Raw genomic sequence first — 16,916 nt, forward strand, 5'->3', positions numbered from 1 at the left:
GTTCGATCAAAAGTCCATTCGTTTTGAATGTGATGACGTAAACAGGACTAAACAAGGACATTCAATAGCCAGTAGCCAATAGCTGCCCTAGCGTCGTATTTGGTCCGTCGGACTAGCACAAGACGAACGGTTTTCCAGACTTTTAGTCCATCAGACTTGAGTCTGTCAGATAGATTTGAAACATGTTCTATTTCTAGGTCCGTCTGATTTTTTTTTTTTTTTTAAAAGGTCGGACTAGCCCACACACTATCGGATTGTCCGACGAACTGATCCCATCGGACCTAGTCTGCTGGAAAGTCCGGTCGTATGTACGCAGCATAATTCTTAAGCCCCGTACATACGTTTGGAGATCCCACTAGCAAAAGTCCGATAGCTTTTGGTCGGATATTCCGACCACGTGTATGCTCCATCGGACTGTTGCTGGCAGAATTTCCACCAGCAAAAGATTGAGAGCATCCAAGATTTTTCAGACAAAAACTCAGAGCATGTGTACGCGGCATAAGGGGTAGATCTGAAAAAAGGGGAAGCTCTGCTGATTTTTATCATACAATCATGTGCAAGCTAAAATGCTGTTTTTTTTATTTTCATTGCATGTCCCCCTCAGATCTAGTGCACTTGTAGTGCAAATTGGATTTTCCTTTAGTAAATAACTCCCATTGGTTAGTAAGAACACAAATGCTTGGGGTAGGCAAGAAGAGTAAGAAGTTTAGAATGAACACGTGCGCCTAAAAAAGTAAGATGAGGTTGTAACACCATACAATGTTTGAAAATGCGAGATCCAATAAAATAATGAACTGAATATCTGATATACAAATATTATAGCTGGCTCCCCACTGCACATGTGCAAGCTCACATGCCACTTTGCCAGTGGCCCTGCAATTTCCTGGGGCATGTCACATGCCCCAGGTGGCACCAGGAGAGGAGGGGGCAAGCGTCTGTATTTTCAACTAGGCGAGGATTGCGGAAGTTGGAGTGGGTAATCGGAATGGGTACTGATAAAATTTGGTACTCACATTCCCCCTTTTTCCCAAAACACCTGTAACTTAGTTACAGTTTGGGGGGAGCAAACCAGTGCTGCTTAATTTTTTTGAATAAACTTAAAGTTTAAGGAGGGGGGGGGTGTCATCATAACTATACATCTTGGAAAAAAATAGGAATGAAAGCAAACAAATATATTTGAAAAAACGAATCAAATACCGTACTTATTTATGATAGGATATTCAAGGAGACTAAGAGTTAACAGTATTGAAAGTTCATATATAAATATCAGGAATAAAAAAGCAAATACATAAAGTCAATGAAACCTACAGCTGAAAAAGTAATTTCTGGTAATTTAAATCCCCCAAAAAGATTTAAAAGTGGATAGACTAAAAAAAAAATGTATGATTTTGGTCTCTCGAAAGATAAAATAGTAGAATAGTAAAGTAAATAGTAAATAGTAGAAAATATAATTTACAAAGTAAAGATTTAAATTCTAAATGACAATTTTTCCATCTGCCTGCACAAATGGGCCACTAGTGCCAGAATACACTAAAATCAACACCCCATTCCCAACATTAAGGAGAACTAGAGAAACACCTAGGCAAATTTAAAAGAGATGTATTTTTCATACTTACCTAGGTGGATGCAGCATCACCTTAATAAATCAACCCCTTATTGTCTGAAATCTTGGGGAAATATGGCGTGCAAATTTTGATAAAGAGTATGGCACAACCCCCTCCTACATCTTCCTACTGGCCCACCACTGTGATGGCCAGTAGTGCTATGCAAATGGTGGGACTGGGCTGTCAACCAGGGAGGCTGGTCAAAATTAGCATACCAGAACGCTCCAGGATTTGAGGTGTTTATAAGAAAACTAAATTAAAGCACAGACACATAAATTATGCCTGCTATTTATGCAGATTCTCTGGTGCTAGTAACTCAGCACTACATACCTGTGGCACATTACCTGTATTGCTAGAGGCTTCCACACATAAAGAGATTATGAAGCAGAATAGGGGTTAATCAAGATTAGTTTAGGGGTTATGCTAGCTTACTGTTCGGTTCAGGGGTTTAGGGCCTAAATATTGGAGCTAGTTCACACTTTATGAGATGAGTTAAGTGTTAAAACACAAAGAGCAAGTAGGCAGGCTCTTTATTGCAAAACAGACTTTCAATGTCTCTTCTTCAATAAAATACACCTACCCGCCTGCTCGCTGTCTTCTCCGGCATATAAACGCATGTGCAGCTAAGCTTACATTGACAGAATGGTCTCTGTGTGCCGGGATGACTGACTCCTGTGCATGGCCAATGAAGATGGCGGAAGACCGGCACCCAGGAGAAGATACCAGCACTGGTGAGAGACAGGGACCCTTGAAGGAAAGGTAAGTTTAGCTTTATTTTAAGGTTAGAAAATTAGGGTGCAAAATCGACAAAAACCTCTAATTGTTGGGATTTTGGAGGCAGCAATAAGAAAAAAGAAAATTTATAAAAAATATTTCATTTATTTTACAAAATCTTAACATCAATTCATAGAAAATGCATAACACTGCTGTTATATTTTTTATAAATTTAATTTTTTCTTATTGTTGCCTCCAAAATCCCACCAAATAGAGTTTTTGTCGATTTTGTACTCATTAGAAGGGATGACGGCAAGCACATGCCAATAGATATGAGTTATAATTTTTCTAGAAAATTAGGGTGTGGAAGTTTCAGGTGGTGGGAAAAATGATTAAGGGCTCTTTGTAGGTGGTTATGTTATGTGAAAAGGATAAGAAATCCTCTCAAGTTTTTATTGCTGTCCCCACTGAGAAAATTCACCCTCTGTGTCTGAAAGTGATGGAAAATACAACATTTTACAGCTGACACCAAAAAAAGAAGTGAAGGCAATGTTCATACAATCACGTCTGTTTCAGTGACATATCTACAAAGGGAATTTTCCTCACTTTTAGAGACTTCTTCTCATTTCCTGTTGTATCTCCAGAAAAAGTGGTGATGTGAAATTTCCTCAATGCCACACAGACTGCAAAAAAAAAAACTAAAAGGGGTTTCAATCCTTTACTTTTCCCCCCTTCATCTTCCAGGACAGCTACTTGAGAGATGATTGGCTCCACTTTCAAAAGCAAACACAAATCAAACACAATTTAAAATGCTTCTCTCTCTCCTCTCACCCTCAGTTGTTTTGTGTTTCCAGACCTCCAGTGGTACGCACCGTAATGTTTGCCATTTTTCTTTAGGCCTGGTAACTGTGGTTAGCCAACCCCCATTTTTGGTATACTCAGGCTAGTTGTGGCTATGTCTGCAGTATTCTCTGCATGTGTGGGCTGAAAAGGGCCCTCCTTTTTACCTGGGTGGTTACTTGCCTTGTTTTCCCTAGACATTGGCGACTCCCACTCCCCAGGGTCTTGTCTGGCGTCTCCAGGGTGAGTAGAGACACAGAGTAGTGCCTTCCTCGTGTTCCTCTCCGCTTTGGGTGTACCAAAATGGGGTGGGATGACACATTTCCAGTGAGGTGGCAAGATGGCGCCGGAACCAGAAGTGACGTGACACTTCCAGGTGCCGATTCTTTAAAGAGATGAGCTCAATGCGTCATGCTGCTGGACATACGCTGCTATATAAACAGCTATACATCGGATGGCGGTCAGCACGTTCAGTGTCGGTCTCCTGCCTGTCTGAAGTCTTCCCGGAAGGATACTGAAGACAGCCCTGAGGATGGAGCACCCACTCAAGCTGGCCCAGCAGCTGCATCCGGGTCCAATACTGCCCCCAAGGTAAGAGCCTCTCCTAAGGATTGTTGAGAGCCATTAGAGCCGGGGTCGGTATATGTTGTATTTCGCATTTAGTGAAAAGTAGCCATATATACCTCTTTTTTCTCTTTGCTTTCTTCTAGGTTGGCAAGCCTGTTAAGAGGAAATGTGAGAACTGTAGATCTAGGCTTCCTGATAGCTGCAGAAAACTATTATGTGATAGTTGTATTATTTCAGTTGCAGTGGCTGATTCTGTTGCTTCTATAAAGGAATCAATGGTTTCTATGAAAGAGTTGGTTTCCTCTTTTCAGTCCTTTAATGATAGATTAGCAGGGTTGGGCCCACATCAAAATCTGTGTCAGTGACCCAAGTGTCGGTTAAATCTTCTAAACCTTTGTATTAGAGACTGTGAGTTCACGGCTGTTTCTGACCCGGAAGAAGGACAGAATTCAGAATCTACATATGCCTACTTTTTTGACAGTGTGTTTCTATCACTGTTTCTTCCCTTTTTTTGTTTATCTGACGAGGAATCTGCATCAGAGGTCCAAGAGACTGCTAGCACGGCCAGATATCTCTTTCCAATTGAAGATAGAACTGTTAAAGTCAGTTTATACTTCTGAACAGATTGAGATGCCACAGCAGACTCGGTTTCTTCAAGATAAAAATGTACAGGGGACTTCAGGGGAGCGTAAGCCTAGTTTTTTCCAGGGCATCATTCTCTCAAAGACATGGTCCTTTCTGAGTGGAAAGAAACTGAAAGAAGGTTGTTCCGGTCTAGAGGACATAAAAGGAGGTTTCCCTCCTTTTATCCTCTAGATTATAGAAGAAGGTTACAGGTTGTAGTTGACTTCCCCCACCACAGCGTTTTTTTCTCACTCGGCTGCCCAGAGACCAAGAGAGACGGCAGGGCATGTTAGATCTGATTTCTCTTTGGGAATCAGAAAGGGTAATTTCTCCCATTCCCGAGGATCAGAAATTTCAAGGGTTCTATTAGCAAATTTTTCTGGTGAAGAAGGCATCCAGAGGGTTTCAGATAGTCATCAATCTAAGTGCCCTGAACAGATTCTTAATTTACAAAAAATTTTTACTTCTGGGGAAAAAAGTCTCAAAGATCCTCCTCTCCATGCGGAATTTCAGGTTGCTCCCGCAGGCCTCCTTTCATCAAATTATGCAGTTATTGAGCTTAATAACTGCAGCGATCCTGGGAGTCAGGCATTTCTTCTGCATTATTGGGATTGTAGAAAAGGCTCCTTGAATCAACTCATACATCTTCCAGGAGACGATTCTCTCAATCTGTCCTGGTGGGAGCAACCGGAACATCTGTAGGGAGGGAAGGCCCGGGCACAGCATTCCTCAATAAAAATTACCACAGATGCCAGCCTGTGGGGTTGGGGAGCTCACTCAGAGGACTGGCAGGCCCAGAGAGCCTGGAAGCCAGGGGAGGCAGTCCAGTCTTCAAACTTCAGAGAACTTTTAGCGATAGGGAAGGCTTTTGTTGCTCTGGAAGCAAGGGTCTATGCGAGGGACCTGTTGATCTTTTCAGACAATGCCACGGCCGTGGCATACCTCACTAAGCAGGGGGGCACTCTTTCAAACAGGCTGCTAGTATTAGGCCAGAAAATACTAACCTGGGTGGAGAACAATGTTTCTTCCATCACGGCGGTTCACAGCAATGGGACGGCAAATGTATTGGCAGATTATCTGAGCAGAGTAAGTATTAGCTGCAGCAATTGGGAACTAAAATAAGAAACCTTCTAAGAGATCGTTTTACAGTGGGGTGTGGATCTTTTTGCATCAGCTCTCAACAGGAAGCTTCCACCTTTTTTCTTGATGGAGTCGTTAGGGACAGATGAGCTCTCTTTCCTGTGAAATTTCACTCTAGCCTACGCCTTCCCACCATTTCCACTATTACCTCTGGTAATTGGGAAGATTATTCAGGAACAAGCAGAGGTGATCCTGATTGCCCCGTGGTTGCCCAGGAGGAGTTGGGGATGTTCATTTAAAGTTATTGAAACTATTCTAGACAGCCGTAAATTCGTCACACGAAAGATTTATGGAAAAGTTTGGAAGACTTTTGTGAGTGGACTCTTTTTCTATCCCCTGTATACTGGATTTTTTACAGAAGAGGGTGGAAAAGGGGGTTTTTGTCAGCACCCTTAGGGTTTTAGGTGGCTGCCCTGTCTCTGTTCATGGAAAGAAGACTGTCTAAGGACCCTTTGATTAAAATATTCATACTAGCTAGACGTACACCCAAAGTTGTTAGACAGATTCCCCCTGGGATCTGTCATTAGTATTGAATGCTCTTACCAGAGCTCCCTTTGAACCTTTACACAAGGCCTCTTTGAAATTGATAACTTTAAAGATTGACATTCTTTTGGCTATAATTTCAGGGAGAAGGATTTCTGATTTGGAGTCCCTCTCTTGTAAAGACCGTTTCTTAAAAAATGTTAGACGACAGGGTAGTGATTAGTCCTGATCCTTTGTATTTACCCAAAGTCTCTTTCACTTTTCACAGATCCCAGGAAGTAGCTCTTCCTAGTTTTTGTTCCTCCCCCTGGAATTTGGAGGAGGAAAGATTTAGTTTTCTGGATGTGAAAAGATGTCTTCTGCATTATTTATAAGTGTCTAGTCAGTTTAGGAAATCCTCCCAACTATTAATTTAATTTGGTGGCCCCAAAAAGGGGACCAAAACATCCAGGGGTTCAATTGCCAGATGGATTAGGAAGCTATTTGTGAAGTTTACAGGTCGTCAGGTCAGACCCCTTCTACCAGAGTTAGAGCTCACTCTATTAGATCTCTGGCCGCATCATGGGCAGAAAGTGTGGGAGCATCATGGAAAGATGTATCCAAAGCTGCTGGTCCTCCTCTCATGCATTCATCAAGCATTATAGAGTCCAGATGCTCTTCAGCCAGAACCTCTCCCTTGGAAGGAAAGTGCTTCAGTCTGTTGTCCCTCCCTAAGGTATAGAATCTTTCTTATCCTCTCAAGTAGCTGTCCCGGAAAATGAAGAGGGGAATATTCCCATCCTATTCTTTATTCACTGGTCTCCTTATATAACCTGTTGGTGGTGTTTTAGTGAGGTTCTGTTATTCCTCTGCCAAGTACACTTTTGGTGAATGTTTACTTTATCTTCAAATTACTGAGGGTAAGAGGAGAGGGAGAGGCATTTTAAATTATGTCTGATTTGTGTTTCCTGTAGAAGGTGGAGCCAATCATCTCTCAAGTAGCTGTCCTGGAAGATTCATGAAAATACCATTACCGGTAAGTCTAACGGGGGTTTTAATCATTCCTTTACAAACCTAAAAAAGGTTAGTATAGAAATATTTTAATTCAGGAAAATAGATCTGAATATGTTTGGGGCTTCATGAATATTTTTTTTTAATCATTCGCCAAAGTTGCCTTTGACATTTTTTTTGCCTTCCACTGGGGAAAGTGGAAACAGTGTTTTGTCAGCCTTGATAATTTATCTAATCTAATAATGTATCCATTTCTATTTATCTATTTAACAGAGTAATGATCATAAATTGGCAACTTTGAGGTTGAGCATTTTTGCCAGGATTTTTCAGGTCAAGAGGCCACCAATGTAAAAAGTAGAAAAGCGCCTGTAATCTGCCCAAAAAGAAGTGCAGTTTTTCTGGCGTTTTACAAGCTAAAAACGCTCAGGTGTGAATGCAGCCTAAGCCACTTACTGACAGATTATGGGGCCAGCAATCAACTGTTATATATACAGTACAGGCAAAAGACACCGTTATTTTCTACTGTAGTAAAATAGATTTATCATTCAAGTATATTGTGCACTTACTCATTCGCACTAAATGAAACCAAACAACACACAGACCTCAAAGGGGCTTTGTTGAAATATCTAATTTTCATCACATTGCATAAATGTATTACGGTAATTTATTTCTATGACTGTCATGCATTCCACGACAAGGAAATACTCATGGAAGACACATAGGGTCGAAAGTTACTAAATTATTGGAGCACACAGCATCTGATGCAGCTGTGCATGGTAGCCATTCAGCTTCTAATTTCAGCTTGTTCAGTTAAGCTTTGACGCTAAAACCTGGAAGCTGATTGGTTTCTATGCAAAGCTGCACCAGATTTAGTAAATCCCTCTCATTTTGTTGGGTCTTGGAAAGCTGCCTCCAGTTTTCAATCACCTTGGAAGAAGTCTGGTGCGCTAATATACATAATTCTCAATGAGATAAAGTACTACCCCAACATTTTAAGGAAAATCTCTTTAAATTTTCATCTGTTACTTACCATTTTAATGTCCTTCATCCACAAAGAAATGTTTTCAAATGAGTTTGTATTTGTGATATCGTAAACAAGTACAAATCCTTGAGCACCACGGAAATAACTGACACTGAGGGTGTGAAATCTTTCTTGTCCTGCTGTATCCCTGAAACAACAAAGAGTTCACTTACATTTTATAATAATTTCTGATGAAAATCCATTTCCCCAGCAAAGCCGGGCTGAATGTATCACAAATTACACCATCCCACTACTAGACATACAATATTAAGACAGTTCGTGTCTCTTGCTGTTCAGTGAAGACTCCTGACACCATATTTTGGAACTAGCTATTGGCTTAGCTACACCTGTACTTGGGGGATGCAAAACAACAACTTAACCTATAGGTGGCCCAAAACAGCAACACGAAGGGTAGACTCTGCAGATCAAGATCCAACAGACATCCTATACTAAAGGAAAAAGGACAATCATCTGAGGACAAGAAGGTGCACATTTACCAGGGGTCACCGAATCCTGGGCTGTTCCTGAAGCCCTACCTCTCTCCCAGTCTTTTTATGGCTGCCCAGCAGGGAGCCTGTGGGTGCCCACCTGGGCTGATCCTTGAGCCCGTGGCATTTAGCCTCTTCACAGCCGACCCATTCAGTTCACAGCATGACTGGGGGGCAGAGACTAGAGGTCAGCTGACTGGTGAGGAATATTAAGTGGGAGGGGTTGGAGGAGACCCTCGCTTGATTTCGGCATAGGTGTCACTGCTACGAGACATCACAAAGTCGGAGCCACAGTGAAGCCGGAGACAAATGAGTAGCACTACCTGTGATTATAGTTGTCATTAAAAGTCCCCACTACAGTTCTCAGATCAGCAGATGACCTTGATCAAGAGCACCTAACCTGGCTGATCAAAACCCTCTCCAGCATTGCAACTCATCCCAACTCCCACCAGCACTGACACTCATCCCATTCCCCCCACCCCTCCACCAAGGAGTAAGAGAAGGAAACAGAGAATACATGGAAGGGAGAGGAAAAGAGGGGGAGGAACAAAGAAAAAGGGAGAGAAAGAATAAGAGAAAGAACAAGAAAGACGGCTAGAGAGAGAGGGATAGGGGAAAAAAAAATTAGGATGGAGACAGATAAAAGGGAAAGAAAGGAGGACATAGAGAGAGAGTGGTACATCCTAAAATGTACCATAAGGGGTTTTAATACCGTACAAGTGGAAGGGACGCAGGGTGCATTAAATGTCCATGGGTTAGGGGTGCAAATGACTTGTCTTGCCTTGGGTGCTGACAACCCAGGCTACGAAAATAATTTTACTGTTAGGGGTCCCCACAGCTTGGGAAATTTATTAAGGGGTCACGGCACTAAAAAGGTTGAGAACCACTGTTCTAGATCAACCATATCTGAATGGGGTGGGGGGCCTACAACACTATCTGTCTTACACATATAATGCAGGTTTACATCTTTACCCAGGTGTATAGAACACCAAGTCACACCTTCAACCATATAACTCAAACAATTAACAGTTGTCTCACACTGGCACTATGGTGACTAGATTGTGGAAACAGAACAGGGTGATTTTCACCACCATGTTCTTGGACAACTAATATCTGCCTTGACATATTAGATGGTAATCGGTTTAAAGCTAAACTGAACCCATTGATTTAACTGTTTCACAAAACAGTTACATTCAAGGCATGCCATGAATGATAACTGTCACACTTGTTAGTGCCCTAAATCAAACTGTCAAGCCCTCAAATTGCTTAACTGATCATGTGAAGGACCATGGCAGATGCAAATCAAACAGAGGCTAAGATGGCAGCTTCATTGGCTGTAAAATAGGAGGGTTTAATTCTAGTTAAAGTTGACTGAATCTAATCTATGTGATTGAAAATGCTTCGGTATGTTTCTGACACTCATTAGCATGCGTTAATAGGTAACCAAACGTCTTCTACATTACAAAATAAATCCAGGTAAATGTGCCAAACTTGTAAGCAGGCTCTTAATTGGTCACCAGCAATCACCATGCCGTCCCAGGGCACTTTCCGTCAACTTCCTGGAACATGAATGAGTATATACATAAGAGGAGAGCCCAGGGGATCCATTACTCTGACCTCTGAACCTTTACTAATTGGAATCTCTTCTTAGGCTCCATCTTCTTCCCAATGCATTGACAAGTCCTGTGGCACCTCAAACAGGTAAGTACAACACCTGCCACAATGTGCTCAAGGGAGGATGTTTGGGTCACTCGATTATAACATGGGCACACCGGCACCAAGACTTCATTAAGGCTGTAAATGCATGGTGTCAGTCTTCTTTCAGGAATAAATCACAGCCTACTGTCTGTGGCAACTCCCCAATTAAACAGAACCATCAAACAGGGTCAAACCCCATCTTCCGAGCCTCTCTTCTAAGTAGGCTGGAACATGCTCCTTGTTCTGTACACACAGTCCAACAAGATGTCTCACCCCCCAGTTGCCTCGATAATGCAGCTTCTTCATGGACTCTGCCTTCCAGCTAAGGCCCAACCAGTAAGGCCAGCACATCCTCCCCAGTGGTGACATACCCCATCCTGCCAACTACAGCCAACTGTTAGCAGACTGCTAATTGGCCATCAGCAATTACTATGATGGCCCAGGGCACCACCTTTTGTATTCCTGAAACAGGAACAAGATGGGGTACCAAACACCTGAATTATGGAGAAACTCTGCCATCTTGGTGGCTAATGTACTCCCTCTTCTAAGGACACTTAGTTACTTTAGTCCCCCCCCCCCCCCCCCCCAACCAGAACACACCGTACGGCACTCACAGTCGGTCAGCACTCACTGGATGACGATTTGATACTGGTTTTCCAGCATGTTTGATCAACAGAAGTTGGCCATTCAGCCAGCTTCTGTCAGATAGGCTGTTGTACACATGGGCCCAATGTTGGGAGGTTTCTATTTAACTAGACGATACTGGCTGATTTTCAGCCCATGTGTTCCAGGCTTAAAGCGAGCAAGAGGCTTAATTCAGAAAGCCTACACACCAGGAAAATAATCCTCATTTCAAAAAAGTGACAGTTATGTTTAACCTATCTTCAATGAGATTTGGAATTTACAGTCATACAGCTGAAAATAAAAGGGGCACTCAAAGGAGGAAAGGGCTAGGAGCAGCGAAGAGAGACCCGAGAAGAGGAGGATCGGAGCTGCTCTGTGCAAAACCAACTGCACAGAGGTGGTAAGTATAACATGTTTGTTATTTAAAAAAATAAAATAAAATCTTTACAATCACTTTAAAGCTTTGTGAATGGAAACTAATCTTGTAATCTAAAAACAATTTAAACTTTTTCTGTGTGCATATGATTCTTTTCTCAGCATGTTATTGGAGAAAGGGCACGACTTCTATGACTTGTCAGGCAGCCAGTATCTGCAACTGATGATGTTCTCTACTGTTCTACTCCGGAATTATTTTTTTTGTCATAGGTTTATCCTTGTAAACTATGTGAGGCTAAGGTCACACAGACAGCAAATCACCAGTTTTTACTTACTGGTTGGTGGCATATGCAGAAATTAGCACGATAGCCACTCAGGCCAGGTCACATTGCCACAGCGTTAATGCTTTGCTGTGTGCCAAATTTAACTTGGCATGTCACATTTAGCAGGAGATGTTGCTTGCAAAATCAACTCTTCAAGTCAATGGAACTGCACCAGTATTTCAAATGTAAAATCCACCTTGAGATAAAAAAAAGGACATGGCACCACTCAACTTCCTCTGAATCCCTATCCACTGTTAATTGCTTTTCAGATGGGCAGTAAAGTCCACTACCTATGTAAAAGGAGCCTAGGGTTGACTACCTGGTGTTTTTAAATTTAACTCAAGGTGAGGTACGGTCACAATCTTAAAATACTATAAGTATACTGCTGATTCCTGGGATAAAATGTATTTAATATAACACGAAAGAAGGCTACCTATACAAGATTAGTATAGCTGCAATCAATTAGAATCAAAATCAGTTGTTCGTAATGCATTTTTCCTAAAGGCCTACTCTGGAGCTATTTATTTCTGTCCAAATTTTTCATTTCAGAATGAATGGTGGAGTGTAACCCAGATTTAAAATAATAATATACACGTGTCACTTTTTAGCATAAAACGACTTCCTAGGAGATATCCTCTTTAAGGTTAAAATATAAAGAAAAATTTTCATTTAAAAAAAATAAAACAGTCATTCTGATCAGGCACATGACAATACCTTTTTTTGTAGCATTTACAAACCAAATAATCTAGAAAAACTAATGGGACATTATCAAATTAAGATAGTTCTTGTAGCTGCTTCAGGCCATTTATAAGAAATATTAACACAGTAGTTCTATTTCTCACTAAAGCAACACAGTTGAGAATGTAGAAGTAACATATTACTTAGTCACCTGATCCATAAGTGTTGCAGTAGCAAGAAATGTGACTTGAAATGAATGCACCGCATTTTCCAAATTACTTCTTATTTTAAAGCATCTGCTAAATAATAGGAAAACTCTTAAAAATTATGTAAACCATAACTGACTGAGATTTAGTTTGCTAAAGCACTGTGTTTCAATCATTTTTATAAAACACTGTTTAATTTTTTTTTTTCATTTTTGTTGCATTATGGCATCACTGAACTCCTGCAGCCATTTTACAGCTAGTGCCTGGATACATGCACACGCTTCAGCAATGCTTGCACATAGGGTTGCACCAATACCGGTATCGGTACTGATACTAAGCATTTCCAAGAGTACAATACCTAAAACCGATCACTTTGCGGTGCAATTTGAGCCCATACAAAATGAATGGGCTCAAATCCCACTGCAAAGAATGTGGTTTGGACAGGATTGTGGGGCAGTTCCTGTCCAAATCATATGCAGTTTCCTGCACTACTCCTGTGTGAGCCCGGCCTTGTCATAGTGACTTCAGTCCATTGATTTTGTATGTGCTCAAATTCCATTGCAAAGGTACCGGCGAGTACTTATGTACAAGCATAGGCGTCACCAGGGTGTGGCTATCGAGGATTGACCCCCGAGTGTGGAGCCCATAGCCCCAAGTCTCAGTGTGTCACGGCGACGGCATTTGAGGTGGAGGAGAGGTAGCGGGCAGGTCACGGCTGGGGTGGGTGGCATTTGAGGTGGAGGAGAGAAGAGTGGGCAGGTCACGGCTGCAGCGGGTGGCATTGGAGGTGAATGAGAGACGAGCGGGTGGACGAGCAGAGAGGACATCATCTCTCTCCACCCACCTGTCAACGCTCTTCCGCCCTCACAGCTGGGCCACTTCAATGTGGGAGCGTTGTGCGGCGGGGAGCAGAGAGATGACATCATCTCTCACTGCCCGCTACACATCAGCACTCTTCCACCCTCACAGCGTGGGTCTTTTAAATGTCGGAGGTGTGGTGGGGAGCAGAGAGATTACATCATCTCTCACTGCCTGCCCCATATTTCCGCTCTCCGTCCCTCAATAAATGGGCCAGTGCTGCCAGCCTGCCACCAATGCAGCGACAATGCACATTTGGTGGCACTGGCTGGCATGGCAAGTGACAATTTGCTAATGGTGGCAAGTGATAATCTGCTAACGGCAAGGGCGGATCCAGAGTCAAGTCTCGGGAGGGGCACTGCCAGAAACGAAAGCGTCAAAAGTGTCAGTTATTGGTCCGATCTCTCCGCTGCAATGTTGCAGTACCGCTAAAAATCACTGATCGCCGTCATTACTAGTAAAAAAAAATTAAATATAAATGCCATAAATATAGTTTGTAGACGCTATGAATTTTGCGCAAACCAATCAATATACACTTACTGGTATTTTTTTTTTCTCAAAAAATATGGAGCAGAATACAGAATGGCCTAAACTGAGGAAGCAATATTTTTTTATAGCAAAAGCAAAAAATATTGTTTTTTTATTTTTATTTTTTTTAATTCTTGCTCTTTTTCTGTTTATATCACAAAAAATAAAAAAAAACGCAGAGATGATCAAATGTCAGCAAAGAAAGCTCTATTTGTGGGAAAAAAAGGACATCAATTTAAATTCGGTACAGCATTGATTGCACAACCGCGCAATTATCAGCCAGTCAAAGTAACGCAGCGCAGGATCACAAGAAATAATCATACATAATGGCACATGGTATTTTGCGATTTGTCACATAACATTCATTCATACTTTTACTCACGTTTAGGCAATTCTTTTGGTAGTCTGGTGAGGGGAGGGGTACCGTTCCCATGCAGGAGCAATGGAGTGGAGATGGATGGGATGGATGGATCCAGCAGTAATCTTCTCAATATTCTATGTAGAATTCACTCTGTAGACTGCACTGCTCAAACCGGTGGAGAAGATGGAGGAGGTGGGTGGAGCTAAAACTAACTCAGGGGTGGCAGAGCGGAGGCCTGTAGCGTGAACAAGATGGAGGGGGAGCTGGGTGGGTGGGACCAACAACGTCAGGGGCGGACTCCAGAACTAAGATTGCTGCAAGTGCCACTCTGCAGGAAGACTTCGTTTTTTAGCTGAAGTTGAACATCTTAAATACAGTGACTGTGATTGATTATCACAGTCACTCACTGGCATAACATTGACTCAGTCAGTCTGCTCTTGCTCTGAGCTCTCCCTGGCTGCGCCGCTGCGGCTGCCTGATCTGTTCTCCAGGCTCCAGCAGCTCTGCTCCGCTGAGTCTGTGTCTGTCTCCCTCCCACGTGACCGGCGTGACCATGACGTCACTCGTTGCTAGACGCCAGGCGGCCCAGGCGTTAGCAACGAGTGCAGGAGAGAGGCTCCACCCACCGCTGTTCCTCCTCCTCCTATCTGTCAATGGCCAATGAGGAGGCGAGGCTGATCCAGCTGCCTTAAACGTGACCATGGTCTCTCACTGCAGTGCTGGCTGGGCGTAACTACAAGTCTCTCTCTCTCTCTGCGCCGCTGCCCGCTGATCGGGTTATGTGAGAGAGAGAGACTCGGGCAGAGGAGGCAGCGGCACACGCGAACGAACAGAGCAAGTGAGAATGTGACAATGACATGTCACTGTCTCACTCTCACTGCTACTATCTCGGGGGGGGCAATTGACCTGTTGCCCCCCCCTGGATCCGCCCCTGGCTAACGGTGGCAAGTGATGTGGCAAGTGACAATCTGCAAATGGTGGCAAGTGATTTGGCAAGTGACAATTGGCAAGTGATATGGCAAGTGGCGTGGCAAGTGACAATCTGCAAATGGTGGCAGGTGATGTGGCAAGTGACAATCTGCAAATGGTGGCAGGTGATGTGGCAAGTGACAATCTGCAAATGGTGGCATGTGACGTGGCAAGTGACAATCTGCAAATGGTGGCAAGTGACAACCTGCAAATGGTGGCAAGTGAGCCCAGCCCTGACACCACCACATTAGCTGCACTACCTTCCTCTGATAGCCCTGTATGTGAAAACACACTCAAACACATGCTCCTCTCTCTTCAAAGAGACCTCAGGAAAGATATGAATAAATCAATGTCACACATGCAGTCTCAGATTGGTGACCTTGGTGACTGCACAGACACTCTGGAACATCAACTTATCAAGCGGAAGAATTACAATGTGTCCCTGCCAAACTAGCGGACCTAGAAGATTGCTCTTGCAGGAACAATCTCAAAATTAGGGGCATCATTGAGACCATTTCTCCTGCAGAGCTGACCTCCTATCTCCAACAATTCTTTAAACTTCTGGTCCCCTCACTGACCGTCCTTGACCTCACTATTAAAAGGGCGCATAGAAACTTTAAAAGAGAAGTATGGGATTTTTTTATCCCATAATAATACTTACCTAGGTGGATGCAACATCGGTCCAGTGCTGCATCTGTCCCCCGCCGCCTCTTCACTGAGAATTGAGCCACCGAACGTCGCCAGTGTCTTAGTTCTCTCACCTCCCTAAACGGAGAGCTGCTGACTGTCAATCAGCGGCTCTCTTGCTCTGCTCCTCCATGCTCACTGGAGCACTGAATGGTGGAGAGTCGGGGAGTGCCCATCAGCCTCTCAGCGGCTCACTGAGTGCCTGAGACACCTATCAGTCTAGGCACCTGGTGGATCCAGACTTCCAGAGTCGGGATGATGTGGTGCCTGGCCTGATCTTGGTGACGTCAGCAAAGAGTGGACTTCAGACCACTCTCTGATGAAAACAGGTCACAGGAGTGCAAAACAAATTGCACTCCTGTGACCCATAGGGGAAGCCCAGCCGAATGAACTTCTCCTTTAAACCGTCACACATTCCAATGGAAAAACCCAGCGATGTTCTAGTTTGTCTCCACTTCTTCCAAGTGAAAGAGTGTATACTCCTGTCCACCCAAAAAATTTCGGTATTCCCAGACCCATACACAGCCCTGTGAGCTGGCACCAGTCACATCCACCCTGAGAGAGCGAAATATCTCCTATAAATGGGGATTCACCACAAAACATGTAGTCACATTCCAAGGCAAATTAGTGACTATTTATCACCTCAAGTGGATAACACCCACCTTCCACAATCTTGCCACTCTATCAGATTAGCATTGGCTACGTAGCGTACACAGCTACTTACACAGTTTCCCATGCTGGGCTTCTTTGTTGTTGTTTAAACCAGATAACGTTTGATATATTTTGTTCTTATTATTGATTGTTGATAATTTTTTTCCTCCCCAGATTACAGGTGTGCTATGCAAACAAGAATGTACACTTATTTTTGTGCCTTGTTCTCTTACCTACACCCTTCCCCTCTTCCTCCTCGCCTCCTTAAAAGCTGGTACAACCCTTCTCCCCCATATGACCACTCACAACATATGGTCTGACACGCCAAGTCTTCCAGGTCTAGTGGTTACTCTGAAGGTCAACTCTCTCATGTTGCCAATAATAAACACATGACACAATTACATCCCCTCATACATCACCATGTCACTCAAAACCCTATCCTTAAATGCTGAGGTACTTAACAGTTCCTTTAAAAGATCTCTCATGT

The 16,916-nt window shown here is 43.1% G+C and overlaps 1 protein-coding gene across 2 annotated transcripts in view; it reads right to left on the bottom strand.

The window, feature by feature from the left end:
• LOC143997165 (ras-related protein Rab-10-like) overlaps positions 1-16,916 on the bottom strand; it is a 74,528-nt gene that overhangs the window by 22,486 nt on the left and 35,126 nt on the right. For both annotated transcript variants that reach the window (XM_077492625.1, XM_077492624.1), the window contains exon 3: positions 7,993-8,131. In XM_077492625.1, the coding sequence (XP_077348751.1) occupies positions 7,993-8,131 (139 nt within the window). The remainder of the gene's footprint in view (positions 1-7,992; positions 8,132-16,916) is intronic.

Source organism: Lithobates pipiens, unplaced genomic scaffold (genome assembly GCF_037356315.1).
Source record: "Lithobates pipiens isolate NorthernLeopardFrog02 unplaced genomic scaffold, aLitPip1_a1.2 Scaffold_19, whole genome shotgun sequence".
NCBI classification, from domain to species: domain Eukaryota; kingdom Metazoa; phylum Chordata; class Amphibia; order Anura; family Ranidae; genus Lithobates; species Lithobates pipiens.